The following is a 26,177-nucleotide window of genomic DNA, read 5'->3' as shown; positions in this document are numbered from 1 at the left end:
CAAAAACGAAATTGCAACAAGATTATCACAAAACATAAACAAGAGCAAACGTTATTAGAAAAAACATTGCGTTTTTGTTATTCTTTCATGAATTACAAGTCTTTTTACCATAATCTGGTCGGATACATAGAATTTTTGAATTCCTCGAAAGTGCTTTACACTAATAAGTGCTGAATGTACAGTTTACTGGGGATTTTGAGTCAACAAAACAGCTGAAGTTCGTCGAATTATTAACGCGGAAAATACTTACGTAAGAGACTATAAATACTTGATCTTGAGTTAACATATATATGTATGTGTCAGTACGTATGAAAAATGTTTCGTGCTTGATGGATAGAAAGCAATCCAGCGACAGATACACACGTGGAATAGGAAAAAAGGAAAAATACTTAGTTTGCTGAATATGACCGAATAAAGCTGTCAAAGAGTTCGTCATCGGTGCCTGTATTGGTAAAATTTTATAGCCTTCATTCAAGATGTCGTTCATGAGTATAGAGAGTATACCTCCAAACAGTGAAAGTTTTCTACTGGAGAGCTATGTTCCTTGTTTCGTGTGCTATCATCATGGAGGCTCTTCGAATGCTGTGAAGATGAGAAGCTGTTGTACTGGTTTCTTGTGCACTGATTGTCTTCGTTGTCATATCGAGACGAAAATAAACCAAGCGATTGTAAAAATAACTTGTCCCTTGGAAGAATGTGATACTTTTATACCTGAAGAAGAAATCCAACAACTTGCGAGCGAAGAACTCTTCGAAAAATATAAGAAATTTCAGATCGACATGGAACAAAATCCTAATGTAAAATCATGCCCGAATTGTTCCAAGATTTTTACATTCAGACCGAAAGAAAAATCTGAGATAGAGTTAGAGACACAGAACAAAAATGCTCTGGGTAAAAAGAAGCTATCTGACGATAGTAAAGTCATTTGTACAGACTGCCATTTGGTGTGGTGCTTTGAATGTCAGGCTCCGTGGCACTATGGAATCAGCTGTAAAGATTTCTGTAAAGGAGACAAATCGTTAAAAATTTGGGCCAAGAACAAAGGGAACTACTCACGAAATGCAACACGCTGTCCAAAATGCCAGATATTTATTCAAAAATCAGCTGGATGTGACCACATGGTTTGCACAAGGTAAAACTATGGTTGGATATTTTTTTAATTAATGAAATTTCAAAGCTGTAACTGTTATTACAAAGATCACCCTAAAAGCTGGAATTTGACCAGGCTCTAGAATTAAGTAACTATATTCTTGAAATAAGAAGATTTTTTTAGTATCATTGCAAAATCTTATTACAAGATGGATAAAAGCTAGAAATAAGAGATGGTTTTCTCTTAGAGTATAACTTGATTCTTATTTTGAGAGTACTATTGGTGCTTGTTTGGAACTATTCTTATTTTAAGAACGCTTGTTCTCAAAATAAGTATAGCAATGTTGTTCAATTTGAGAAATGATATCACTCTCAATATAAGAGAGTGGATATCTGCCATTGAAGTAAGAGATGGTTTTCTCTTAGAGTTTAACTTGATTCTTATCTTGAGAGTGCCAAGGTTCTCAATAACAACTATTCTTATTCTGAGAACCCTAATACTTCTCAATATAAGTAGAAATGATGTTCATCTTAAGAAATAATCACTCATTTTGAACACAACAAGTATATATATTTTATTGCCAAACTATAGTAACACTTTCAAATATACAATACAACATGGTATCACAACTGCATGACTAGAATTCATATGCCACACTGAACTTCTTGCTAAAAAGTGTTCTCTCTCTGTACAATGTATAATTTCTCATTAAACTGGTAAGTGTGACATACTTTAGGATGACTGATTTCACTTGATGCTAATATTTCCTGGCCCTCTGGCAAGTGTGGTTCTTCAATTTCATAAGCATTTAGCTCTTCACAGAATGATGTTGTATGCATTACTTGGATAACAAAAAAAATACCATGGTACTCAACATACCAAATCTTTATAATTCTTCCAAATTCTGGAGCATTTTTAGACACGTCAATGAAGTTATTTTTCCCTGGTTTATATACAGTACCATAAATAGTGACAGAACTAAGAAGGAATATATTACATGCATCCACTTGATTGTTCTGAATGTTGTAAAATCTGTAACTGTCACAGTTATTGCTAGGCTATTTTACGGATCGATCGGACTAGACACTTTAGATCCCTTGATCTCTTTTAATCTTTGTCGTTAAATCAATCGTAAAACTATAATAAATCAAATGAAATAAATTGCTAACTAATCTTACTGACAATCGTACATACATGCAATCATACAATAATCGCGATAGATCTTAAAGAAAATACAATAGTTCCTAAAATAATAATACAAGTAAAATCATACCTTGTCTAGCTGCTTGCAAACTTGAACTATGCTAAACGTGGCTCGTGTCCACTTACTTAACTCATATGACAGGTTAATTGTTAAATTATTACATGAATCAATTGGTCTTTGTTCTATGTAAACATATATGTCTTTCAATAATCACTTCCGATAAAACTCATGACCTCAGTCACAAAATCTAAACAAACATTCCTTAACATACCTAATTGTTGGTTGTGTTGTTGCAGAAGCATTATTTGCTTAACTTTCAATGTAATTTTGCATGCCAATTATGTAGTTCAATAAATTGTTCATTGTTGTGTAAATCCCTTTTTTTAATATGTTTATGCATGCAAATAAAATTGGTATTTCATCACATTTCTCATTTAGTAAGATGATACATTTCTCAATACCAGAGAATGGATGTCTTCTATTGAGATTGCTAATTTTCTAATATTAAGATGCTACATTTCTCAATACCAGAGAATAGATATCTACAATTGAGATTACCTAATCTTCTAATATTAAGATGATTGATTTCTTAATATAAGAGAATTGATATATTAAACTTAGATATTTAATTCTCTTGTATTGAGAGTTTTACATTCCTCATTTTGATAAATTCCAGAATTTGAAATAAGAGCTTCTTACTTCTTATCTGGGGACCTTAAAATAAGAGTTTTCTTCTTAATTTAAGAAATCAAACTTTTAGAGTGGATGAGCTGCAATTTTTGGAATTTTATGCACGCAAATGCAGTGCAATACAACATGGAAGACAAAACTTTACTTTCAGGAGAATTAAAATTTATTGCATTGTCTTTCAATAAAGCTGTTTTAGGAACTGCTAGAAAGGGTCCAATTGGTATGTTTTGGTTCAACAAAAGCAAGCGTATACATATAACAGGCCTCAAGCATGATGACGTTTTATGCATACACTTCCAGAATCCCTTTTGGTAGCTTATGCTAACTTTGATTATTGTCTTCATATTCTCAAAGGAATTTTAACATTTGAATATGAAAAGAGATTATATTTTGAAAAGGATTCATTCAATGTGTTTTTGGGAGAATGAAAAATAGAGAGAAAAGAAAAAAATAAAGAAAATTATTTTACAACTTTTCCCCTCATTGATGCATACACATAATCTTTCTATTAGTAATAGTATCAAGTACTAATACTAATAATCTTTGTAGTGTTTTGAAAACATGATCTTTTGAAGAATTGATAATTAATGTTTTTTTGGCAGGTGTAATACAGAGTTCTGCTATCGCTGTGGTAGCAGATTTCGCAGCCTTCACTTTTTAGGTGATCATCACGACCCCCTGAGTGTCTTTGGCTGTAAATACAATTACAAACCACACCATCCGGCCCAAAGAGTGATAGTACGTGGTGCTGTGCTGAGTGGAAAGCTCCTTGCCTTGCCTGTCATGGCTGGGTTAGTTGCTAGTGCAGGGTGCCTTGTTCTTGGTGCTGGAGTGGTGGTTATTCCTGGTTATGTGTCGTATCGGATGATTAAGAAGAAGAAACAGAAAAGGAAATCTATAGAAGAGTAAATTTACAGAAGCGTACTTAATCTACAGAAGTCAAGTACTTAACTTACAACTTGGTACGCTGAAGCATCACATTAACAAAGGCATCAAAATCCTATGCATCAGTGTGAACAGAAACTATGATACAGTATGAAGAGATATAATATATGCCTGTAGTTGACAGTTATACGACATAAAGAAATTCCTATATTTCTAGGTCATAGTCTAGCTTCATTGCTTTTTTTTCTAATCACTCTGATGACATCATTGAATAAATATGACTAAACAAATCCTTATCACTCTAACAGGAAAAAAAAGAATGCTTGTGCAAACCAGAAAATGGTTTAAAAAATGCATAAAAGTTTTAACTGGACATAGTTTTCATTAAACACAATAAATGAAAAAAAAAGCTTGGATTCTATACTGTGGGTCATGCTGTTGCCCGACTTTTTTCATGTACTATATTAATTATAAATTATAAGTTAATAACAATGTACAGTGTTTTGTTCTGAAAATATATCATATTGGGAATTAGTCATTGATTCAGAGATGTAAACATTACACAAGATAGTTATTGTTTAATAAAAACATGCTTGCTGATGCATCAATATTTTATGCTAATTTAAACCTTTAAAGGGCCACTTGGACGAAAATCGCTCCAAAATTAAAACTCTTTCATTCGAGCTGGAACTTTGCTGAAATAATCTAGAATACATTAAGAACCACCCACTGGAATGTCTTTTTGATATTCGAAAGGAAAGGGCCAAAATTTTACGATTTATTTTCGTCCGCCATTAATTTCTTTGAATCACAGAATTCGACTCAAGAAGACTGGCACGAGTACTTATGACGTCATTTACTCAACCCAAACCAAAACATTGGTGGGTAATGTATGTGTCATGTTCGTAAAACTCGGTTTATTTGGTTTATTCAGAAAATATATAATGTTTCATTCGGTTTCCTAACTACTATATGACCAAATGATGTCTAGGCGCTGAAATTTTTCAGTTTCAATAATACTGACGATCATAGTTCGAAAATTTCAATACATCTCGGCACGCCAAGAATCACAACAAAGTAGGACGCATGGACGAGATTCTAGCGGTTCCATCGCGCGAAGTGACTGAGATATTCGGGATTTATTCGAATCATTTTAAGGATAACAATTTTTCAAGGCATATTTACATACGAGGGCAAAGAGCAACCCCACAATTTGTGTCCGCGAGACATCCGACACAATGAAAGAAAAATCTACGAGCTGAGTGACAGACGCCGCTGTCGCGCGAGTAATAAATAAGAAACCTTTGACATGTTCTATTACAAAGATGATATTAGATAATCGTATGTTTGTACCTATTCAATGCATAATAAACATTTTGAAGCAAATAATAACCGTTCTGTAGTAAATCAGCTAGGAGAATTACGAGCTCACATTCTAAATTATTCGGCACGTAGATCTAAGTATATTGTCACAAATCTTTATATCACAACGCAGAATTCAAAAGGCAATCGGTTGTTTTCATAACATCAATCACTATTAGATTACATTGAAACTTCAAATTTAAGATCTTTATATCATGGACAGTACGTAGCAAATACAAATAATGAAATGAACATAAGGAATTTTTATGAAAACCTCTTCCCAAGCATTGCTTCTTCTTCTAGTTCGGCTTCATCTTCATACATTATAACTTATGGTTCTAACTCTTCAGGATTGACAAAGCGAGCGTCCAAAGGAGTTTCCATCATATTTGAAGAGGTATCAAAGGTTTAAAAAAAGTCTGTTTAGAGATTCTTTTCACGACAACGCGTTTAAAACATCAAATAAACTTCAGGTAATCTAACAAGAAATGTATAGTCAAAACGACGCTAACATGACGGTGTTGAGTAAATGACGTCACAGTGTAAAACTGCTGTACATAATGACTCGTTGGCCGTGACACAAAGAAATTAATGGCGGACGAAAATAAATCGTAAAATTTTGGCCCTTCCCTTTCGAATATTAGAAAGATATTTCAGTGAGAGGTTCTTAATGTGTTCAAGATTATTTCAGCAAAGTTCCAGCTCGAATGGAAGAGTTTTAATTTTGGAACGATTTTCGTCCAAGTGGCCCTTTAAAGAGTAGCATAGTACTTTAGACATGCAAAAGTAAAAATAGTTTTTAATCTTTTCCCTCCATTCTTTCGTTCTTTTTCCTCCATTCTTTCATTTCTTTTTACCCATCATCCAGGCATCCTTTCTGCATTCATTCCTTCCATTTTTCCCCCCATCATTTATTCCTTTCATTTTTTCTTTCATTTATCCTTTTTCTCCTCCCTTTTTTCTCCATTCCTTCCATCCCCCTTCCCTCTTCCCTTCCTTTGTTCTGTCCTTTCTTCCAAACAGTATTACTTAATTACCTCCTAACTTCTTTTGTTTTGAACCAGTTACCTACGAATGTCTATTGTTCTACCTTCCATACTAGTTAGTTCAGAGCTCTCATTCTTGAAAGATAAGTTAAACCAATATTATGAATAAGTTGTGCAGCAGAGGTACTGTAAATTGATAGGTGATTAAATTCAAATCAATAACCTTTGGTAACACACTCTCTAGTAAACACTCAAAAGAAGAGAAGAGTGGTTTAAGTTGCAAGAAATGACAATGTGAACAGAAAAGCCCTTTATTTTTTCTAGCTAATAAATGTACATTATTTGATTATGATTTTATAACATCTTAATAAGTTGTCTTGTTTAAAGAAGTTATTACTGTGCAGACACTCATGAACACTTCAAGGTGTTTTAAACAATTTTGGAATCATCCAATCAGAAGACAGATTCTTACAGAGGTTGCTGCATTTTTATGTACGATTCCAGAGTCTCTTGAGTTGTTGTTGCTGTTAAAGTTTCATTAATTTTTATAAACAGCTACTTCATCAATGAACAATATATTTTTTTTATTTCTGTAAATTATTGAAAGTTTGCACTTGGTGCCACAGTTTTGCATACTACCATGCATTAATACGTGATGTAGCAGTTTGTAAGTTCACACGGAGAGAGCTAAAAATATAACATTTAAAGATTTCTTTCCATTTCTTTGTGATTGGATGGTGCCTAAAATGTTTGATTCCTTTGTAAAGAAAAAAAAAAGGTAAAGGTAATTTATTTTACTTTGATAACGCAGGGAGTGGTTGCCCAATTCTCCCGAGCCAAGGGCTCATGTTAAATGCGCTCGAAGGTGCGTCCTCTACCCCCTCTTACTATCAGTGCTCCTTTTTACGGGTATTTAAAGCTAATTAAAGCTACACAGAACAGAGAGAAGTCGAAACAGACGTGGAGTTCCTGAGGATTGAACTATGGACATCTTGCTCTGAAGGCCGCGCACTAACCAACTGAGCTACACCTGCTCCTTTTTCTACAGAGAGCTGTGATTGGATAATCCTTGAAGTGCTCATGGTTCGAGTGTCCACACTGTAAGCATGCAAAGCATTCAGGATTTCAATTTTAAAACATATAAATAATCGTTTAACAATATGAAGCTATTAAAATTCATATTCTGAATGTTAATTACATTCAGATATTGCCCTTACTAGAGGTGCGGTGCAGCAGCATTAATTTTCAGTCACATCAAACAGTTACATCAAACAGTTCTTCTCAGGACCACATCCACCCAGATGATCATAATACTTCGATTAACAAGCATTAATTGAATCACACTTACATGTCATATAGTTGAATAAGATCCCCTCACAATCACTTGGGCACTCACTGCCTATTGTGTGCAAGTTAGTGGGTTCAAACCTTAGCTGAGCCAACACACAAGGTCTTTTAAAAATCATATTGGACCAACACTCAGGGTCTTAAAAAATAACTGAGGAGAAGGTGCTGCCTTTATAATAATATGTATCTGCAAAGGTTAGACCTTCAAGTCTTCTCGCATAAGGACTTTAAACCATAGGCCCTGTCTCCCAACCCTTCCTAATTATCTGCAGTAAAATGGGGGACATAAAAGAACCTGTTGAATTATTCATGTAAGAGTAGGGGATTGTCTCCCGGTTCAACAGTCTATTTTCGTCTGGTGCATAACACTAATGTGCTAACAAATCACTCATGATTGTAAGCTGCACAGCTGCTACTAGCGCCTAAATACGCAGCCAGTAAAGTCCTCCACTGGTCATAAAATAATGTAAAGAGCATTGAGATGTTGTATATAAGAACCTCCTTGCATTATTAAAAATAGCTGAGTCCATGATGCAGCCTTCGTTCTAAAAAATATCTGGTTATTTCTTGAGTGGCTCAGATGACCAGACATAAAATGGCAGTCCTGTGTCATGACATTAGGTACTAAACATAGAGGGCTGCAAGTTTATCAGTGCTAAGTTGTGACTGTCATTTTTCACCCCTTCTTATGTTTACTTTATAATTATTAAATAAAGTCAAAATGAAATTGAAATTAGGAGTGAAAACTGAGTTTTCTGACAAGATTTAATTTAGATTTAGAGAGAATAGTTTCCCAGCATGTCAGCAGTGTACAGTGCACATGGAATATATAATGAATAGTCTTTGTAATTTTTCATTCACTGGTGTCTTTGTTGATATGACTCCTTGTCAACTACGACTGTTCCAGAGATGATATCGTAGATGGTTCGATTATGTTTGAAGAAGAAGATCGTTAAGAAAACGGGAAAGAGAAAAGTCATAGAGAAGTTCTTGACGAGTGCCCTCAGAGATGCTCTGTAGAGGAATAATTTTGTTTCCAATGAATCAATAAATTCAACCAAAAGATGTCACTAAAATTATAAACATTCTATGTCAAAATTAAAACTTTAATGTTTATATTGAGCATATTTCATAGCATAATATTGCTCACATGCATGCTAAAGTATTTTTTAAAGTAAAATAAATATTTATGTAAATATTAGATAAATTCATATAATTTAGATAGCTAAATAGAGGAGTTTTAATCAAGGTTTTACAATACTAATAAAGGTTTCCATTTACAAACCCTCTATCCTCTACATATAACACACTTTTGAAGGCTTGAAAATCTGGTTTGGTTGAATGAAACAATATGTTCAAATTTGTCGGCACTAAATATTTAATAATTATAGTAAATGGTTTAGGAATTAGAGTAACCTTACCTCCACCATCCTGGATTCATGCCAGGCACCACTCTCACTTTTTCTCCTCTATCGTCAATGTCAATCAATTCCACTGTCTCTGCCGATAACACCAATATTCCCACAAAATATTTACCAGGAGTTGCTCCACCCAAAATCCCATAAAAACCACCAACTATGAAGAGAGTCTGCAAACCAAATAAAACGAAAAGTGAAAATGAGATGTTTCCACATCGATCTACTACAAGGTAATTCATAATATTTATTAAACTCTTAATGTTTTGGCATCACTGATGAATGGTGCTATATAATAAAAAACCTACCCTAGTAATTATATAATTACATAATATATTATAAAATAAAATAAATTATATTTTTTACATGATTGCTCATGACTGGCCAATTCTGTGCCACTGCGATAATGTCTCAAGCAAAACAAATTTAGCAATCAATACTACCAAAATCACTCAACTGTTAGCACTGCCAAAATAACAATTTGAATTTCTGTTATAAGTCAAACAACCATGAGAGCTAAAAATGGTCATATATTATTAGTTTCCAGCTCTGTCCTGATCATGGAGATCTATCAGAGGGAGAAATTCATATCAAATGGTCATTTGACTTAATCAAAACTCAAAACATGATCAATCATTATCATGGAGGTGCTGATTGGGCTGAGTGATTTTGCTAGTATCAGAAATAAAGTGTCAGAGTGCTAGCATAGTGAAAAACTGACCTCATAAGCAAACACCATGAATCTGTAAACAAGAGCTTGAATAAGAAGCTCCTCTAGGTCCTTTAGACTTGTATTTTCATCCACAATGAGTGAATATTGTAGTTGAGAATATTTTTCTATGTCATTGCTATAAAATAAAAAGATGAATGAAAATAGCTTTATTAACTGAAAGAATATTAATTGTGTACATTACAGGCCCATTGGTAGGGCCTTGTAAGAGGAGCTTCGTTTTTCTTCCAATCTTAGTTATGCCATTTCTTGATAAACATTTTATTGCGTTATTGGATCTTAGAGGGGGTTCATTCGAACCATCCAACCACCCCTAGCAACAGGCCTTAAATGGTCAACACTCAGTCACCTGACATCTGTCAATCATTGACCAGTCATTGGTTGTTCCAATAGAGCATGAGTAGCTAATTTATGCAACCCTAACCTGCAGAGCAGGCGTTCTTTTGATGGGTTTGAGGAAGAATCTGGGTTTTGGGGTTCCTGTTTTGAGCAAGGGCCGTGAGAAAAATGGGACCTAGCAAAAAAAAAATTCTCGCTCGTTCCAAAGTTCCAAAGTTTCCCCAAAACCCCGGTTTTTCCCCAAACCCACAAGAACGCCTGCTTTGCAGACTAATGCAACCCGGATCAATTACCGGGCTCGCTGTTATATGCGATTAAAATTTCTAGTTCGTCCTCTCCTCTTCAAGGGTTTTATTTTACTCTGGGTTTTCCAGTTTTCCTCCCAAAATCAAAAATCAACTTCTAAATTCCAATTTGATCATGGAATGAACAGGGTTTGGCCAAAAGTTATCTTACATATTCATTTTTTATTTAATACACTTACTAAAATATTGAGAACATTAAAAACTTGGTTAAATACAGAAAGAAAAAATCAATAACTTCTGCAAGTATCCTCTTCTGTAGTGTACTAACTCTTGCTTCACACCCTACAAAGCATAAATTTTAAACACCATGTATGAATTTTGTTTAGAATTATTTATTACTTTTATAACACTCAATGAATCGAAATTTCGGCGAAACTTGTATTTGTGATTTAGAGTACTCCCTCAATATTTATGGTAAAAGTTCTTATTTCAAAGTCCCCAGATAAGAGATCATGGTTACTGTAACTATGATCTCTTTTCTAGGGACATTGCAAGAATCAATTTTCAATGGTGATAGGATTTAGGAAAGGACAAGAATGATGCATTTTTACCTTCTATTCTAACTTGTTGAAATTGCCCGAAGCGTTCTGCATGAACTCTGTACTGTCCCGAATTCCCAGGAACATGATTCCCCGTCGAACTAGTGACCTGAGTAGGACTCTGTGAAGCCAAGGTTTGCCAATAATGGTACATGTACAAATAACAAGAAGCATAATAATACTGACAGTAAGACTGCATATAATACCACGAAGACAGCGAATATAGAGAGTTATTCAGTAGATTAGGATTACGTGTGGTAGTATCAGTTACATAGGGATTAGACTGTGTGTTTTGAGCGGTTGTGCTGGTCATATTTGGGCTGACTGATGGTTTGTTGTCGTTCGGTTCTTTTTCTTTTTTGTCCGCCATCTTGGATAACCATCGCTTGTCCCCAGTTTTCCTGTCTAATATCACAACGCGTATAGCATCATGGTTAATCCAATTTCACAGGAAGCCCAAGTGTCTACGTGTTTGGTACTCATATGATATGGTGGTAGTCTCCCTCGCATCCGTTTTTAGTATCGGTCGTCACGCAAAGACACTAAAAACGGATGCGAGGGAGACTAATATGGTGGCGGTACAATGAATTTCTTGAGGGGAGGGGTAAGAAAAGAACGGGAAGGTGGGACTGTTAACGGTGCCAAAAACATTCCAGATAGACTTGCGGCAAATTGTAGTAATCTGGATCTACGAGGCGTAGCTAGCCGAGGGCCAAATTTATCGTCAATAAAAGGACATACATAAAAAACTGAGTTTTTTTAGCGGGTACTAACGATTAAACTGTAATAGCCGGGGGCTAGACAAGACAGTTAGCTTTTTTCTTCTTTATAATTAATAAGCCAGGAGAGAATGATAAATGAAAAAATATAGATGTAACAGATAAATAAAAGAGAAAGAGAAATATAAAGAGGGGAGAAAGACGACAGGACGGTCTGAAGCATAAGATTTCAAGAAAGCATGCTGATGATGACTCGGAAAATAAATCAGTTCTGAATCACAAGTGTCATTAATATAATCTTTAGCTCGGGTACCTTATTACCTGACAAATACCCTAAGAGGTACCAAATCGCAGATTTTGAACCCTAAAAGACAAGACGAGCATCCCTGCCCTTTTTTGATTCGACTGCCGCCCCCGGGAATAACAATAGATGGAAAAGTATCTATAGACAGGTTGTAAGAATTCGAGCTTCGATCCCCATCCCCATCCCCCTTACTACTAGATTTAGATAACATACGACGTTTGATTTTTCAACTCAGATTATTTGCTTTAATTTTCTGCATTTTCGTGTTTAATTTTCTTAGATATAATATCTTTTCGGCGTTTTCAGCAAACGCGTTATGTCTTTACCAGCGTAAATTTTGACAGGTTTTATTTTTCTTACATTATTTTCGTTCTAACTATATCGTCATTCTAGAAAATGTAAGTAGGCTTTTTATGACAGGCTCTACTTAGCTAGAATATAGCCAAAAGCTCGGATAGTTTTGTCACCGTTATCAGGGCTGCATCCCGCGACGTTTCCAGTGGAAACCGAATTATCTGCTCTTCCATTACAGCCCGTCCCCGCGGTTCCAAAGCCAATGCGAGAATCTGGGGAACCACAGTCATTCTCTTGATTGGACAAAATTCCGATCCGCGTACTTGCTTGATTTCCAACGTGGAAATTGAAGCCCTCTTTGTTACAATTTAGCTGCAGAGAAGAGCCTGGGATGAGAGACTTCCACGTGTTACGACCAATCGAGAAACTGCGGTAACGTCCGTCTGCGATCACAGAGTATAGCGAGTCTGCCCTACAAATACATGCGCAAATTTAGACTAAAGAGTGCGACGTCATCGCTAATATTTAGCTTATAGCATTTTTACATAAGTGAATATAATTGTTAAATATTAGGGTGATCACAGTAAATCCGTGAAACACTAATTACTAAATAGTACAAAATAGTGCAAGTTAAAACAATGGAATTTGCCCATGAAATTGTGCTATTTAGTATTACTAAAGTTTCACGGATTTACTGTGGTCACTCTATCAAAATGCTGGCAAATGGGAAATAAAGTTAAAAAAATAAATATCAAACTTTGACAATTAATTTTTCCTATGTGTTCTTCATTTACATTGCATGTTCATGCTGAAAAGCTAGAATCCAGAGCCCTTTTAAGCACCGGAAATCTACGATTCCCCTATATTGGATGTTATGTTCGGCGTTGCCTTTATAATTTCTTACTTGTAGTTCAGGCGAATCCAGTTTGGTTTATTTTGTGCTCTGGTTTTCATTCCCAGACAGAGACTATTGAAGGGCATCGTCCAATAGGTAGGTAACTTGGTTTCTTTGTGATCCACACCTGATTGGCCTCCGGGCATGTTATATGTGGCTTTGTTCTCCCACAGGGCTGAGGTGTAAGTGAAGGTAGACTAAAAAGATAAAAGTTTTATAAAATAATTATATTAGTTCATGTATGTCATAAAGTGATGTCTCTCTACCTTGTGGCCATCAGTCTTCATGATGGTAGTCCAGCCTCCTCCACCACATCCGCGGATGTTCTCCATGTAACAGTACACTTTGGTTATTGTTGCATTAGTCTTGATGTAGTAGACACCGCTCTTAGCAAACCTATAAGGAGTAAGTCTCAAAGTCATAACAGACCGTGGCACTCAGTAGATGAAGTCGTTTACGCATGCGTGTGCTATGGTTGACTCATTGCGGTAAATCTGAGTAATTTCAGTGCAGTCAATTCAGAATTGAAATTGTGTCCCGCTGTGTTAACATTGTGGTGATCAAGACGAACTTGAAACGATTAAAAGTAAAGGTAAAATATCTATTTCGAATACTCACTACCGAGACAACACACTTGTCAACACGCACAAAGGTTTAACTGCGAGGCTACGTGTTAAATAACAAGCGAAGCATATCTCGGAAGTGGGCTTAACTCTGTTGCTCAAAGTTTGTTCGCTTTTTCTTTCTTTATATAAGATATCCATGCTCCGATCCAGTGAAGGTCCGTGGAATTCCAAAATCAGGTCTTTGTAAATGTTTAATTTTGCACTGTGCATTCTTTATTTAGTTCCCCACTGGCGTTTGTATTTTGATGAGAAAACAAGGCTAACTAGGCCCTAGGCCCTGAGTAAACGAAAAGGATGTATTTTCAAGAACTGATCAAAGGTCTACTATTTTACTAGCCTTTCGTTCTGGAGGATTGCCTTGCATGACGTTGCAGGATTTCTTCTGCTTCCCAGTCTTGCGCCACAACGACCGCCTTTACACACCAGAAGACCTGAGTTGATGATTACCCGTCCTCCATGTCCTGGTTGTAGAACGATGTCTTTTCCCACGCCAGACGTGATGTAGACAGTCCCGTTTTTATCGCGCGCGATTGATTGGCTCCTTTAACCCAAAAATCATAAATATGAGTTTCAGTCAAGATTAATTAATAATTAGTTCTCGAGACCGAATGGGCCGATGAGGCAAAAGCTATTGACTATTGAATGGGCTATTGACTCATAGGTCATATGAAAAGGAAAAGTGGAAAATATGATATGAGGAAAATTCCATATTATATTTGTCGAGATGAAAAAAATTAAACGTCTGACCAAGTGGCTACAAGTGGGTTCTACCTGTGGTTCTCTAAAATGGACTAAAGCAAGGACGACTGTTCAAAAGATGACACGGGGACTTCACTTTTAATTTCTTTTATACTATATCCAGTGTTGCAGTCCCCGGTTAGTCCCTGGGTTGCAGCCGAAGCTGTGAATTGAAGCGCTTTCCCCTACCACCAGGGAACCAAATATATGTGAAAATGCATGGGGTGAAATCTCCGCTATGCCCCCAGGTATGCCTCAGTGGGGGGGGTACGTGGGATGTCAAATGCCTGGTGCATTAGTTTATTTCAGTACTTAATTTGCATATTTCATGAGACATTTTGGTAAAAACACGAAAAAGTCCGAGGTTGCTGTGAAGAAGATAGATGTTTTTTTGAATCGATCAGTAGATTAAAGTAAAAAACTTAAGTAATACGTTCTGGACTTGGGAGAAAAAAACTCTTTAGTGAGGGGTGGTTCGTCTTGAATTCAAGAAGCCGTCAAATGGGTATCGAAACCTATTTTTCTCCTTTTTTCCTTTTTGCTTAAAATTTAAGATTTCAATTTGTTTATTTTTTAATCTAGAATGAATGTAAAAGTCATGGAAAAAGATAGTTTGTTCCAGCGTTTTAATATTTTGCGAGCGGTGACGACTTAAAAATGGGCAATTTTCAATTGATAATAAATGCAAATTTAGCGATAACGGTGGTCCAGGATTTACGAGCTGTAAGAAAATCATTTTGATGAATTTCGAGAAAATAAATTCATTATAATTACTTACAAGTAATTACCTTTCTATGGTGAACGTTTGAGGGAAAACTATTGTCTGGACCGAAATGCAGTGGCCCGCTTTTATTTACAGAGACTTGCGATTGAGGAGGTAAATACATATAAACACAATATATCTGATTGACTTACTTTCGCACAACAGAGAGTGCTTGTAGTGAAGAAAAAAGCGTCAAAATCAAAAGTATACCGGTCTTTTCCATCATAGCCTGAATGACCAAAAGAACGATTGACTGAATAAATCTGATACTAATAAAGGGTTTACTTTAAAAATAGTTTACTTACACAAGAACGGGACTGAAATGATACGAACTTTACCTTAATTTTGAAGTTCTCAAGATCACGTTTTTCTAGGTCAGTCTTCCTCTACTGTTGCGTACAACTAACATATGTGGCAAGAGACAAACTTCTAATATTCAAGGTCGGATCTTGTTTACTCTTCTTAACATGAAAAAGCTTGAAACACGGAAAACCCGTCTGAGCGACTATGACAGCCAGGCTTTTAAGTAGTTAAAAATATTCAAGTCAGTGCCTGATCTGAAACGCATCCGAATTACTGAATTGTGACTACAAGCATGCCCGTGTAGCTCATATACTGCTTTCTCTTTTTATGATCAGTGTTTATAAAGGCATGTATGAGAGTTAGGATAAAAATTAGAAATATAATCTTTACTGAAAAAGGATACGACAATGTAGCCTTAGTTGCTTTAGAGAGTCTAACAAAAATGCTGTATTCAAATGCTAAATATATTTAATATGTATTAGTAATAAAAAATATTACTAAACCAAATATATGCAGCATATAACTAAATTAAGATTTGAAATTCGTTATTAATGATTTTTTAAATGAAAACAACACATAGTTACTGTCGTGACAAATTGCTGGAAAACTTGCGGCAGTCGTTGTTTGTTGGTACCTTGTCCATTCTCCTTCTGAATATGAATTCATACCAGCGTAAATTGTTTATGTATACTTGATAATAATACTAATAATTCTTTAGTTCTTAAAACGCATTTAAGAATCTCAATGCTTTTCTAATGATGATATATATATATACTCTAAAAATACAAAAATACAAAATGTGATAAAATGTTATAAAGCAGAAAAGATAAGATAAATATATAATGAAAAATAAAATATTTTTTATACAGGCATAAAAGATAAGAAGAATGATCATATAATGTTATTACGTTAGTTAATACGTCACATTGTTGTTTGAAAAAATACGTTTTAAGTTTTAAGTCTTTGGGGGCAGCGCACACACAGAAAGATCTGTCCCCAAAAGTAGCAGTTCTTGAATAAGGCACCTTAAGAAGATATTGGTGATTTGAATACTCATTCTGCAGGGAAAATAATAAGTTTCAGAAAGGTTCATCGAGACCATTAAATAGAAATTCGATTTCTCCGAAATATATCAAAACATTTGCCGAAAACTCTTTTGTGAGACCAAGATGCTATGTCAACAAAGGCAACATGAAATAATCAGCATTGGCTTTCGTAAAGCCATTTGTCTGGCTAGTATGAAAATCAAATTTACAGATTTTTACAATAGCACAAGGCATTTTGGGCTAATTTGCATGCAGGTAGACACGGAGCATGCGCAAATGTTTTTCACACTTGGTCATTGGGTAGGATTGAATATCGTCAATTTCGTCCTCAGAGCTTTTAATATTTTCTTTTAGTATTATTGATTTTTTTTTTATTTGCATCATTTGCTCCTGTGCGGAATAAGTATAGAGCTTGAACGAGGCATGAGTTGAAGGAAGCAAGAAGTAGTTGCTAAATTTTATGTTCTTCATGCAAAGGACGTATTTGCAATGCATAATGACACGTCCGGCATTCACGATTTTTTAAATGTTACCATGTAGTTTATAAGTAAATCCAGTTGGTGAATTCACTCTGAACTACAGGCAAGCAGGCAAGCAGGCAAGCAGGCAAGCAGGCAAGCAGGCAAGCAGGCAAGCAGGCAAGCAGGCAAGCAGGCAAGCAGGCAAGCAGGCAAGCAGGCAACGTCGCTTCGATTCCCTCTACCATTACTTTACATATCATCTCATCATGACAACAACTTATTTTATTACACCTTACTTCAGCCTTGCATCTTAGTGACATCATTTCTATTTTAGATTATTACCTTACATCATTTTATTATACCCAACACCTTACTGATAATTTCTTCCCTGCATGGGTTCATGTTGAACATTGGTCTACTGTGCCAGTATGTAACCATGGGTTGCGATGTTCTTCACCCCATTATCAGCCTCGCATCCTGCGGTATTACCAGAAGATATAGACCCATCAGTGTGACAGTATTCGTCCGGCATAGGACCAGTTATTCCAAACCCGATCAGAGAGTCTGGAGATCCACAGTGATTCTGCTCGTTACTCAGGATACCAATGCGGACGTGTCGTTGGTTTGCAACGTTATTGAAGCCCTCTTTGTTGCAGTATTTCTGCAGAGAAGAGCCTGGGATGAGAGACTTCCACGCGTTACGACCAATCGAGAAACTGCGGTAACGTCCGTCTGCGATCACAGAGTACAGCGAACTTGCCCTAAAAATGTATGCGCTCATTATATTTAGTAAGTTTGGATTTAAAATTTGAAATGAACTTTTGACTTGGTTCTCAATGGGCGAATTCCTTTTAGTCTTTGTCAGAAAACGAAAAATTCTTGAAAAGTGCAAAAAGCGAACTAGATTTTTTGGGTATTATTTTCATTGTTTGGGCATTCAGTCAATTCATGATAACAGGTGTATTCACAAGGAACACACGTTTTTTGAATCTTACCTATATTTCAGGCGTATCCAGTTTGCTTCACTTGTGTACCCACTGGTTTTCATTCCCAGACAGAGACTATTGAAGGGCATAGTCCAATAGGTAGGCAACTTGGTTTCTTGGTTATCCACACCTAATTCACCTCCAGGCATGTTATATGGTTCTTTATTGACCCACAGGGCTGAGTTGTACTTGAAAGTTTGCTGCAATCGATGGATGTCACTTAAAACTCTATTCCACAAATATAGATTTTTTCAATATGTAATATTGTACTACCTTGTGACCATCGGTCTTCATGATGGTAGTCCAGCCTCCTCCACCACATCCGGGGATGTAATCCATGTAACAGTAGACCTTGGTGACGTATGGCTTGGTAATGATGTAGAAAACACCACTCTTGGCAAATCTAATAATACAATTGATAGTATTGAAAATAACAAGGAAGATTCATGATATTTTATCTGAAATAAAACATTTGGAAAAGGGACGCTGGAAAAATTCTGCTATACAATAGGGCAGAAAACATGTTGAGCTGAAAAATGGAGGTAGAGCTGCTGATTGACCAATGCGCTTCCAGTAACATACTGGACAGTCCTATATTTAAATACGTTGATCAATCTGTGAATTTTATCGTTAACAGTTGCTAAAGGTAGTCAACCTTTGACCACCATGTATTGTCAGGCAGAAAAATAAAACATTCTACTGGAAACTTGAAACAATTCAGCAGAGGAGCATTTCTAATGAGGCAGGAAATGACGTCTAGTGAAACCAAGGAACGAAAGACTTAAGATCATTATCATCGTTTTTTATTTGCCGTCATCATAATTGTCACTTAAGCTTTCTTCTTGTTTATGATACCTAACTATGTAGTAATGAATAGAGTTAAGGCGCAGACAGCAGACGCATGGTGCAACATTGCGTGCAAGCAATATTGCAGACAATGTTGAATGCTGAAGTAGGACCGTTTTCTTTTTCAACAACATATCGTGCAATAAATTGCATCGTGTGAAATGGCTCGCAACATCAATATTAATTGCCTGCAAAATTTCTTGCATATGCTGCACCGTGTGTCCGTAGCTTTGTACTCACGGGTCATCCTCGAGGATTGCCTTGCATGACCGCGCGGGATTCTTACGACTGCCCAGTTTAGCTCTGCAGTCATTAGTCTCACAGACCTGCAGATGTCCATTGATGATCACTCGTCCTCCGTATCCTGGTTGAATAACAATGTCTCTACCCACACCAGATTTGATGTACACTGTGCCATCTTCATCCTCTCTAAAATCCACTGCATTGCTGTGCATAACAATTGAAAATATAACTTGATTATTCTTTTTGTTCGATTCTTGTCAATATATAACAGAGGTTCAGTTCCCTCCCTTTCCTCGCTCCTTCCCCCAAACCCCCAAAGCGCCGCTACGCAGCTGCTAGGAGTCACCTAAAAAAGCTTTTATGAATGGAAGACTTCTTATGTTTTTGGTACTACTTTACTGGGATAAGCCTAGGCCTGAGATAACTCTCTTTGGAATTTAGGAATATTTAGGGAACCTAATAGCCGGGCCTGAGCAAATAATAGTGCACCTATTAGCGAATAACATCCATATAGGTGATGTTACATGGCCCAATGGATAATAATGATCTTTTTATCCTTTCAGGCCTTTGAATATCCCCTCGGGCAAGTATATCCTCCCTTGTTTTGATAAAACACTCGGAAGTTGATTTTATCATGACCCTTTTAGATGTTTGGCGCCGAAATTTAGTGGCAACAATGACCTATCTAAGTTAAGGAAAAATATATCAAAAGATCTTTCTCGAACCGAACAAGAAACATACCTACCTGGACAAGTCAGCACATGTCTGCTGAAGCATGACCAACAACGCCAGAAGAAAACAACAACTGTTGGCCATCATTGATGTGAGAATCGAGCTGAATACAATAAAAAGAAGAAAACTCACTTGTTGTTAAGAAATATTTAGCTCTATAAGCGTCATCACGGTCTATTTTTTTTAGATCGAATTCGTGAGCACGCGTACGAATCTATGAAGTTTTGTTGAATGAGTGTCCGCTCGTACGCATGCGCCAGCGAGGTATGATTTTTAATGTCCATTTTCAGCGTAGCCTTATATCTAGAAGGGCATCTACTTGTAAATGGTTTTGTACTGGTTCATATTCAAGTACAAAGATCAGGAGCTACAAGCAAGGACAAGAAGATCATATCAGTCAAGAATGCAAGGCTATATGTGCCAATAAAGTTCTCAAGGGGGAAAAGTAGCGTTTTATTTTGCATTTTGATCAGTATACTCAGTATGTACTTTGCATACCTTTTTTATATGTGGATATTTTGACGCTCAAATGAAGCTAAAACTGAGTAATTAAACAAGATAATTTAAAAACGTTGATACTTTACAAATTCAAAAAAGGTTATGATTAAAAAAAGAACGTTGTTAGCCTTTTTTTCAACAACGTAGTATGTTAAAGAATACATATTTATAATATGAAATATAATGATTAGACGGCACTGAATACATTCTTCTGACTTTTCAACTGATGGCACACTCATGCAATGATGTTTGTAATGGCATGAACACAGTCGATGCAGTATAGTCGGACAATTATAATGAAAAAGTGGTGAACGTTGAAGAGGAAAAAAAATCTAGTGACAAATTAAAATCCATGCAAAGCAAATTGTGGGGAGAGTCAACAAGATGCCATATATGATAGTGGGTGTAAGTCTTCCCAGGACTGCACCAGAGAGAGACAGCGTACACCACCCGTGATCTTCGTCTAAATGAGAAGTTTCACCCCGAATGGATGGGTTGCAAGCATTCACAAGAGTCAAAAGACAAAATCATGGCGGCCATTTTGGTGCTGTTAATAAGATTTGTTAAATGGCACCAACAATCCCTGGAGATGTCTCGATGACGTAACGTGCAACATAAGAATGGATAGAAGCAAGCTGTAAATGTTTAAAGTGCAGCAAGCGCTATACGTTGTCATATCATCAATGAATCTGCCATCATTCTTACCTTGATTTGAAATTTTTGAAATTGAAGAAACTGTCGCTTTTTTGTGGACTACCCTTCCAACAATAAAGGGCCGCAAGCAGCTCCTCATATTTATAGACTGGATATTTTATAGTACTTGACGGCTGCCAAAATAGGCATGGCTATGCTTTTAGCATTCTTTGCAAAAGAGTCTAAAAATAGGTAGCCCAGGATGTGTTTAGCCTGATTACAAGGCTGTTAGTGACATGCATGCGTTGCCTTACTGGCATACATTTCTCTGAAAAATATTTAGTTTCAAAACTTAATATCTTCGTCAGTTTTAGGGCAATCTTAACGAAACTTCAATTGCAGTTGTTATATTATCAATGTGAAAAATTTGATAGTTACCTCCTTTTCCTATAAATTAGATATCTTAAAAAATGAAAAGGGTCAACCCAGAAAACCACATGCCATTTGCTTCCTTCCTTTACAAATGATCTTCCGCCACGCGAAACCCAATCAAAAGGAATGCTTACTTGTTGACCTTCAAAACGAATGTTTTTGGAAATAATAAGGCGTTTTTTAGCATGTTTTTCTAAGTCAGGGACTAGGGGTGTTCGGTGGAACCTCTCTTTGTGAGATCTTGTGAAGGTCATCATGCTCAGTAGAATGAAATTGGAACCCCTTTTGCGAAGCCGATTGCGCTACTGTGTTTGTTTGCTCTGCTTTATCCAAATGGTAGAGAGGAAATTTGACATTCTATCTAGGAATTGTAGGCTTGATCCGATAGAGCTTTCCTTGTTGTTTCTGTCTTTGGTTTCTGCTCAACTAAATCGTCAACGAGTACTTCATTACTTCATTCCATCACCTCCAAACACATGCTCTCCACTAAGATCAAATATAACAGTTTTATTTTGTTTGAAAGCGAAACAGTACGCTAGGTATCGCTTTGCATTCGTCGGGATCGGGCGGATCAGGGAATCAAATAATACAGATTTTGGTTGATTTGAATCAGTCCGAGATCCTCTGGCATTAACCTACTAACCTATTATTAATCTCTGTTACAAAACCCCTCTAGTACGGACACCCAAGAGGAAGTGTGTGTCCGTATTAGAGAGCTTCGTTTACAAGTAAATATGTTTATAGGCCGGAGTTAAAAAGGTTTGACCGGAAGACAAAAATTACTTTTGCTTTTTTTATTTTACCTTACTTTACAATTATTTACGTTACTATATGTCGTAATTTATAGCGACATTTTAAGATTAATATTAATCGTTACACTTTATATTACACTTACACTTTACACGTTACACTTTATCGTTACACTTTATCGTTACACTTTATGTTACACTTTACTTAGTCTATTTAAGGGCCTGATTCATGTCACTTGACTGGTCTACTGGGCCAAGATGTAACCATGAGTCTTGATGCTCTTCTTTCCATTATCGGCGTCGCAATCCGCTGTGTTACCCGTGGATACCGATCCATCAGTGCCGCAGTTCGTCCCAGCACCACCGAACCCGATACGAGAATCTGGAGAGTTACAATCTTTTTGTTCATTACTTATGATTCCAATACGTACGCTTTGGGTAACATAATAAGAATTGAAGCCTTCTTTATTGCAGTTAAGCTGAAGAGAAGAGTCTGGGATGAGAGACTTCCATGCCATACGTCCAAGCGAGGTGCTGCGGTAACGTCCGTCTGCGATCACAGAGTACAGCGACCTTGCCCTGCAGTAACATGCGCTATATATCAGTGATAAGTTCAGACTTGGTTCTCAATGTCCGAATTTCTTTTACTCTTTGTCAGAAAACGAAAAATTCTTGAAAAGTGCAAGAAGGGAACTAGATTTTTTGGGTTTTGTTTTCATCTTTTGGGCATTCAGTCAATTCATGATAACACGTTTATTCACAAAGAACACGTTTTTTGTATCTTACCTGTATTTCAGGCGAATCCAATTTGGTTCACTTGTGTTTCCACTGGTTTTCATTCCCAGACAGAGACTATTGAAGGGCATCGTCCAATAGGTAGGTAACTTGGTTTCTTGGTTATCCACACCTGATTGGCCTCCGGGCATGTTATATGGCTCTTTGTTCCCCCACAGGGCTGAGGTGTACTTGAATGTGGACTAAATAAAGACAAATAGGTCACAAATAAAACATTAGTCATAAGTTGACCAGTGTATTATCAGTAGTCATGTACTTAGTTGTTTTTACATTGTGACCATCAGTCTTCATGATGGTAGTCCAGCCTCCTCCACTACATCCGGGGATGTAATCCATGTAACAAGTAGACCTTGGTGACGTATGGCTTGGTAATGATGTAGTAAACACCACTCTCGGCAAATCTAATAATACAAGATTGATATTGAAAAAAACACGAAAGATTTGCAATATTTGATCTGAATTAAATCACTTGGAAAAGGAACGCTGAAAAAATTCTGCCATGCAAAATGTAAGGACAGACAAACGTGATGAGCAGAAAAGTGGTGGTGGCCGATTGAACAATGCGCTTTCATTAACCATCTACTTAGACAAATACAAGATTTAAATTCACTATCGGAAACTTGAACAATTTAGCTGAGGAACATTCCTAACGAGCCAGGAAATGATCAATGACGTCTAGTGAAGCCAAGGGATGAAAAACTTAGATCACTATCATTGTATCTAATGAATAGAGTTAAGAGCTAGTTAAGGAGCTGACACAGTGCAACGATAGCATTACGCTCACTCAGTTGCAGGAAATGCTGCGAAAGCAAGATCGTTTTCTTCTTCATCAACATTCTGTGAAACGAATTGCATCGTGTGAAATGGCTTGCAACATCGATTGCCTGCAATATTGCGCACAATGTTGCACCGTGTGTCCGTAGCTTTATACTCACGGGTCATCCTCGAGGATTGCCTTGCATGACCGCGCGGGATTCTTACGACTGCCCAGTTTAGCTCTGCAGTCATTAGTCTCACAGACCTGCAGATGTCCATTGATGATCACTCGTCCTCCGTATCCTGGTTGAATAACAATGTCTCTACCCACACCAGATTTGATGTACACTGTGCCATCTTCATCCTCTCTCAAATCCACGGCAGTGCTGTGCATAACAATTAAAAATATAACTTGATTATTCTTTTTGTTCGATTCTTGTCAATATATAACAGAGGTTCAGTTCCCTCCCTTTCCTCGCCCCCTCCCCCAAACCCCCAAAGCGCCGCTACGCAGCTGCTAGGAGCCACCTAAAAAAGCTTTTATGAATGGAAGACTTCTTATGTTTTTGGTACTACTTTACTGGGACAAGCCTAGGCCTGAGATAACTCTCTTTGGAATTTAGGGATATTTAGGGAACCTAATAGCCGGGCCTGAGCAAATAATAGTGCACCTATTAGCGAATAACATCCATATAGATGATGTTACATGGCCCAATGGATAATAATGATCTTTTTATCCTTTCAGGCCTTTGTATATCACCTCGGGCAAATATATCCCGCCTTGTTTTGATAAAACACTCGGAAGTTGATTTTATCATGACCCTTTTAGATGTTTGGCGCCGAAATTTAGTGGCAACAATGACCTATCTAAGTTAAGGAAAAATATATCAAAAGATCTTTCTCGAACCGAACAAGAAACATACCTACCTGGACAAGTCAGCACATGTCTGCTGAAGCATGACCAACAACGCCAGAAGAAAACAACAACTGTTGGCCATCATTGATGTGAGAGAGCTGAATACAATAAAAAGAAGAAAATTCACTTGTTGTTAAGAAATATTTAAAAGAAATATTTAGTTCTATAAGCGTCATCACGGTCTATTTTTTTTAGATCGAATTCGTGAGCACGCGTACGAATCTATGAAGTTTTGTTGAATGAGTGTCCGCTCGTACGCATGCGCCAGCGAGGTATGATTTTTAATGTCCATTTTCAGCGTAGCTTTATATCTAGAAGGGCATCTACTTGTAAATGGTTTTGTACTGGTTCATATTCAAGTACAAAGATCAGGAGCTACAAGCAAGGACAAGAAGATCATATCAGTCAAGAATGCAAAGCTATATGTGCCAATAAAGTTCTCAAGGGGGAAAAGTAGCGTTTTATTTTGCATTTTGATCAGTATACTCAGTATGTACTTTGCATACCTTTTTTATATGTGGATATTTTGACGCTCAAATGAAGCTAAAACTGAGTAATTAAACAAGATAATTTAAAAACGTTGATACTTTACAAATTCAAAAAAGGTTATGATTAAAAAAAGAACGTTGTTAGCCTTTTTTTCAACAACGTAGTATGTTAAAGAATACATATTTATAATATGAAATATAATGATTAGACGGCACTGAATACATTCTTCTGACTTTTCAACTGATGGCACACTCATGCAATGATGTTTGTAATGGCATGAACACAGTCGATGCAGTATAGTCGGACAATTATAATGAAAAAGTGGTGAACGTTGAAGAGGAAAAAAAATCTAGTGACAAATTAAAATCCATGCAAAGCAAATTGTGGGGAGAGTCAACAAGATGCCATATATGATAGTGGGTGTAAGTCTTCCCAGGACTGCACCAGAGAGAGACAGCGTACACCACCCGTGATCTTCGTCTAAATGAGAAGTTTCACCCCGAATGGATGGGTTGCAAGCATTCACAAGAGTCAAAAGACAAAATCATGGCGGCCATTTTGGTGCTGTTAAAAAGATTTGTTAAATGGCACCAACAATCCCTGGAGATGTCTCGATGACGTAACGTGCAACATAAGAATGGATAGAAGCAAGCTGTAAATGTTTAAAGTGCAGCAAGCGCTATACGTTGTCATATCATCAATGAATCTGCCATCATTCTTACCTTGATTTGAAATTTTTGAAATTGAAGAAACTGTCGCTTTTTTGTGGACTACCCTTCCAACAATAAAGGGCCGCAAGCAGCTCCTCATATTTATAGACTGGATATTTGATAGCACTTGACGGCTGCCAAAATAGGCATGGCTATGCTTTCCGCATTCTTCGTAAAAGAGTCTAAAAATAGGTAGATAGCCCAGGATGTGTTTAGCCTGATAACGAGGCTGTTAGTGACATGCATGCGGTGCCTTACTGGCATACATTTCTCTGAAAAAAATGCTTAGTTTCAAAACTGAATATCTTCGTCAGTTTTAGGGCAATCTTAACGAAACTTCAATTGCAGTTG

At 36.7% G+C, this 26,177-nt stretch overlaps 5 protein-coding genes across 6 annotated transcripts; 1 reads left to right on the top strand and 4 right to left on the bottom strand.

Annotated features, from left to right (window-relative positions):
- The first annotated feature begins 24 nt into the window (after window positions 1-24).
- LOC116301900 (E3 ubiquitin-protein ligase RNF217) lies at window positions 25-6,566 on the top strand. Its single transcript, XM_031711070.2, has 2 exons — window positions 25-1,132; window positions 3,587-6,566. The coding sequence occupies exons 1-2, from the start codon at window positions 477-479 to the stop codon at window positions 3,891-3,893; spliced, it is 963 nt and encodes a 320-aa protein (XP_031566930.2). The 5' UTR covers window positions 25-476; the 3' UTR covers window positions 3,894-6,566.
- Window positions 6,513-11,280, bottom strand: LOC116301901 (protein FAM8A1). The gene is made up of 5 exons (XM_031711071.2): window positions 10,905-11,280; window positions 10,533-10,635; window positions 9,701-9,827; window positions 8,986-9,152; window positions 6,513-8,578 (listed from the first exon to the last, which is right to left on the bottom strand). The coding sequence occupies exons 1-5, from the start codon at window positions 11,260-11,262 to the stop codon at window positions 8,422-8,424; spliced, it is 912 nt and encodes a 303-aa protein (XP_031566931.2). The 5' UTR covers window positions 11,263-11,280; the 3' UTR covers window positions 6,513-8,421.
- An 852-nt stretch (window positions 11,281-12,132) lies between these two features.
- Window positions 12,133-15,857, bottom strand: LOC116301896 (uncharacterized). The gene is made up of 6 exons (XM_031711063.2): window positions 15,570-15,857; window positions 15,384-15,460; window positions 14,068-14,271; window positions 13,371-13,500; window positions 13,114-13,301; window positions 12,133-12,681 (listed from the first exon to the last, which is right to left on the bottom strand). Exons 2-6 carry the CDS (start codon window positions 15,455-15,457, stop codon window positions 12,339-12,341), a joined length of 939 nt encoding a protein of 312 aa, XP_031566923.2. The 5' UTR covers window positions 15,458-15,460; window positions 15,570-15,857; the 3' UTR covers window positions 12,133-12,338.
- A 1,445-nt stretch (window positions 15,858-17,302) lies between these two features.
- Window positions 17,303-21,259, bottom strand: LOC116287121 (uncharacterized). 2 transcript variants are annotated; one of them, XM_089028881.1, is made up of 7 exons: window positions 21,052-21,259; window positions 20,347-20,389; window positions 19,862-19,951; window positions 19,114-19,320; window positions 18,301-18,430; window positions 18,037-18,227; window positions 17,303-17,802 (listed from the first exon to the last, which is right to left on the bottom strand). In XM_089028881.1, exons 3-7 carry the CDS (start codon window positions 19,933-19,935, stop codon window positions 17,457-17,459), a joined length of 948 nt encoding a protein of 315 aa, XP_088885007.1. In that variant the 5' UTR covers window positions 19,936-19,951; window positions 20,347-20,389; window positions 21,052-21,259; the 3' UTR covers window positions 17,303-17,456. The 2 variants fall into 2 exon arrangements, with proteins under 2 accessions (XP_088885007.1, XP_088885006.1); XM_089028880.1 differs by lacking the exon at window positions 20,347-20,389 and having other exon boundaries at window positions 21,052-21,209.
- Window positions 21,260-21,903: 644 nt separating this feature from the next.
- Window positions 21,904-24,725, bottom strand: LOC148911825 (putative skeletal organic matrix protein 5). Its single transcript, XM_089028883.1, has 5 exons — window positions 24,639-24,725; window positions 23,891-24,097; window positions 23,226-23,356; window positions 22,947-23,137; window positions 21,904-22,739 (listed from the first exon to the last, which is right to left on the bottom strand). Exons 2-5 carry the CDS (start codon window positions 23,988-23,990, stop codon window positions 22,406-22,408), a joined length of 756 nt encoding a protein of 251 aa, XP_088885009.1. The 5' UTR covers window positions 23,991-24,097; window positions 24,639-24,725; the 3' UTR covers window positions 21,904-22,405.
- Window positions 24,726-26,177: the final 1,452 nt, after the last annotated feature.

Source organism: Actinia tenebrosa, unplaced genomic scaffold (genome assembly GCF_029948245.1).
Source record: "Actinia tenebrosa isolate PJP-AT-01 unplaced genomic scaffold, QUT_ActTen_1.0 PGA_scaffold13__45_contigs__length_12533684, whole genome shotgun sequence".
Classification (NCBI taxonomy): Eukaryota; Metazoa; Cnidaria; class Anthozoa; order Actiniaria; family Actiniidae; genus Actinia; species Actinia tenebrosa.
This window is presented reverse-complemented; position numbering and strand designations above follow the sequence as displayed.

Coding starts and splice junctions, on each gene's coding strand:
- LOC116287121 (XM_089028881.1), bottom strand. CDS start 19,935: ATGATGGCCAACAGTTGTTGTTTTCTTCTGGCGTTGTTGGTCATGCTT. Junction 18,228..18,300: donor TGAAGACCGATGGTCACAAG/GTAGTACAATAT, acceptor CATCGATTGCAG/CAAACTTTCAAGTACAACTC. Junction 17,803..18,036: donor TGGATACGCCTGAAATATAG/GTAAGATTCAAA, acceptor ATACATTTTTAG/GGCAAGTTCGCTGTACTCTG.
- LOC116301900 (XM_031711070.2), top strand. CDS start 477: ATGTCGTTCATGAGTATAGAGAGTATACCTCCAAACAGTGAAAGTTTT. Junction 1,133..3,586: donor GACCACATGGTTTGCACAAG/GTAAAACTATGG, acceptor TTTTTTTGGCAG/GTGTAATACAGAGTTCTGCT.
- LOC148911825 (XM_089028883.1), bottom strand. CDS start 23,990: ATGGACATCTGCAGGTCTGTGAGACTAATGACTGCAGAGCTAAACTGG. Junction 23,357..23,890: donor GCAATCCTCGAGGATGACCC/GTGAGTATAAAG, acceptor TTGTATTATTAG/ATTTGCCGAGAGTGGTGTTT. Junction 23,138..23,225: donor TGAAGACTGATGGTCACAAT/GTAAAAACAACT, acceptor GTCTTTATTTAG/TCCACATTCAAGTACACCTC.
- LOC116301901 (XM_031711071.2), bottom strand. CDS start 11,262: ATGGCGGACAAAAAAGAAAAAGAACCGAACGACAACAAACCATCAGTC. Junction 9,828..10,532: donor TTAATGTTCTCAATATTTTA/GTAAGTGTATTA, acceptor TTTATTTTATAG/CAATGACATAGAAAAATATT. Junction 9,153..9,700: donor TCATGGTGTTTGCTTATGAG/GTCAGTTTTTCA, acceptor TTTGGTTTGCAG/ACTCTCTTCATAGTTGGTGG.
- LOC116301896 (XM_031711063.2), bottom strand. CDS start 15,457: ATGATGGAAAAGACCGGTATACTTTTGATTTTGACGCTTTTTTCTTCA. Junction 13,501..14,067: donor GCAATCCTCCAGAACGAAAG/GCTAGTAAAATA, acceptor TACTCCTTATAG/GTTTGCTAAGAGCGGTGTCT. Junction 12,682..13,113: donor TGGATTCGCCTGAACTACAA/GTAAGAAATTAT, acceptor ATGTATTTGTAG/GGCAGACTCGCTATACTCTG.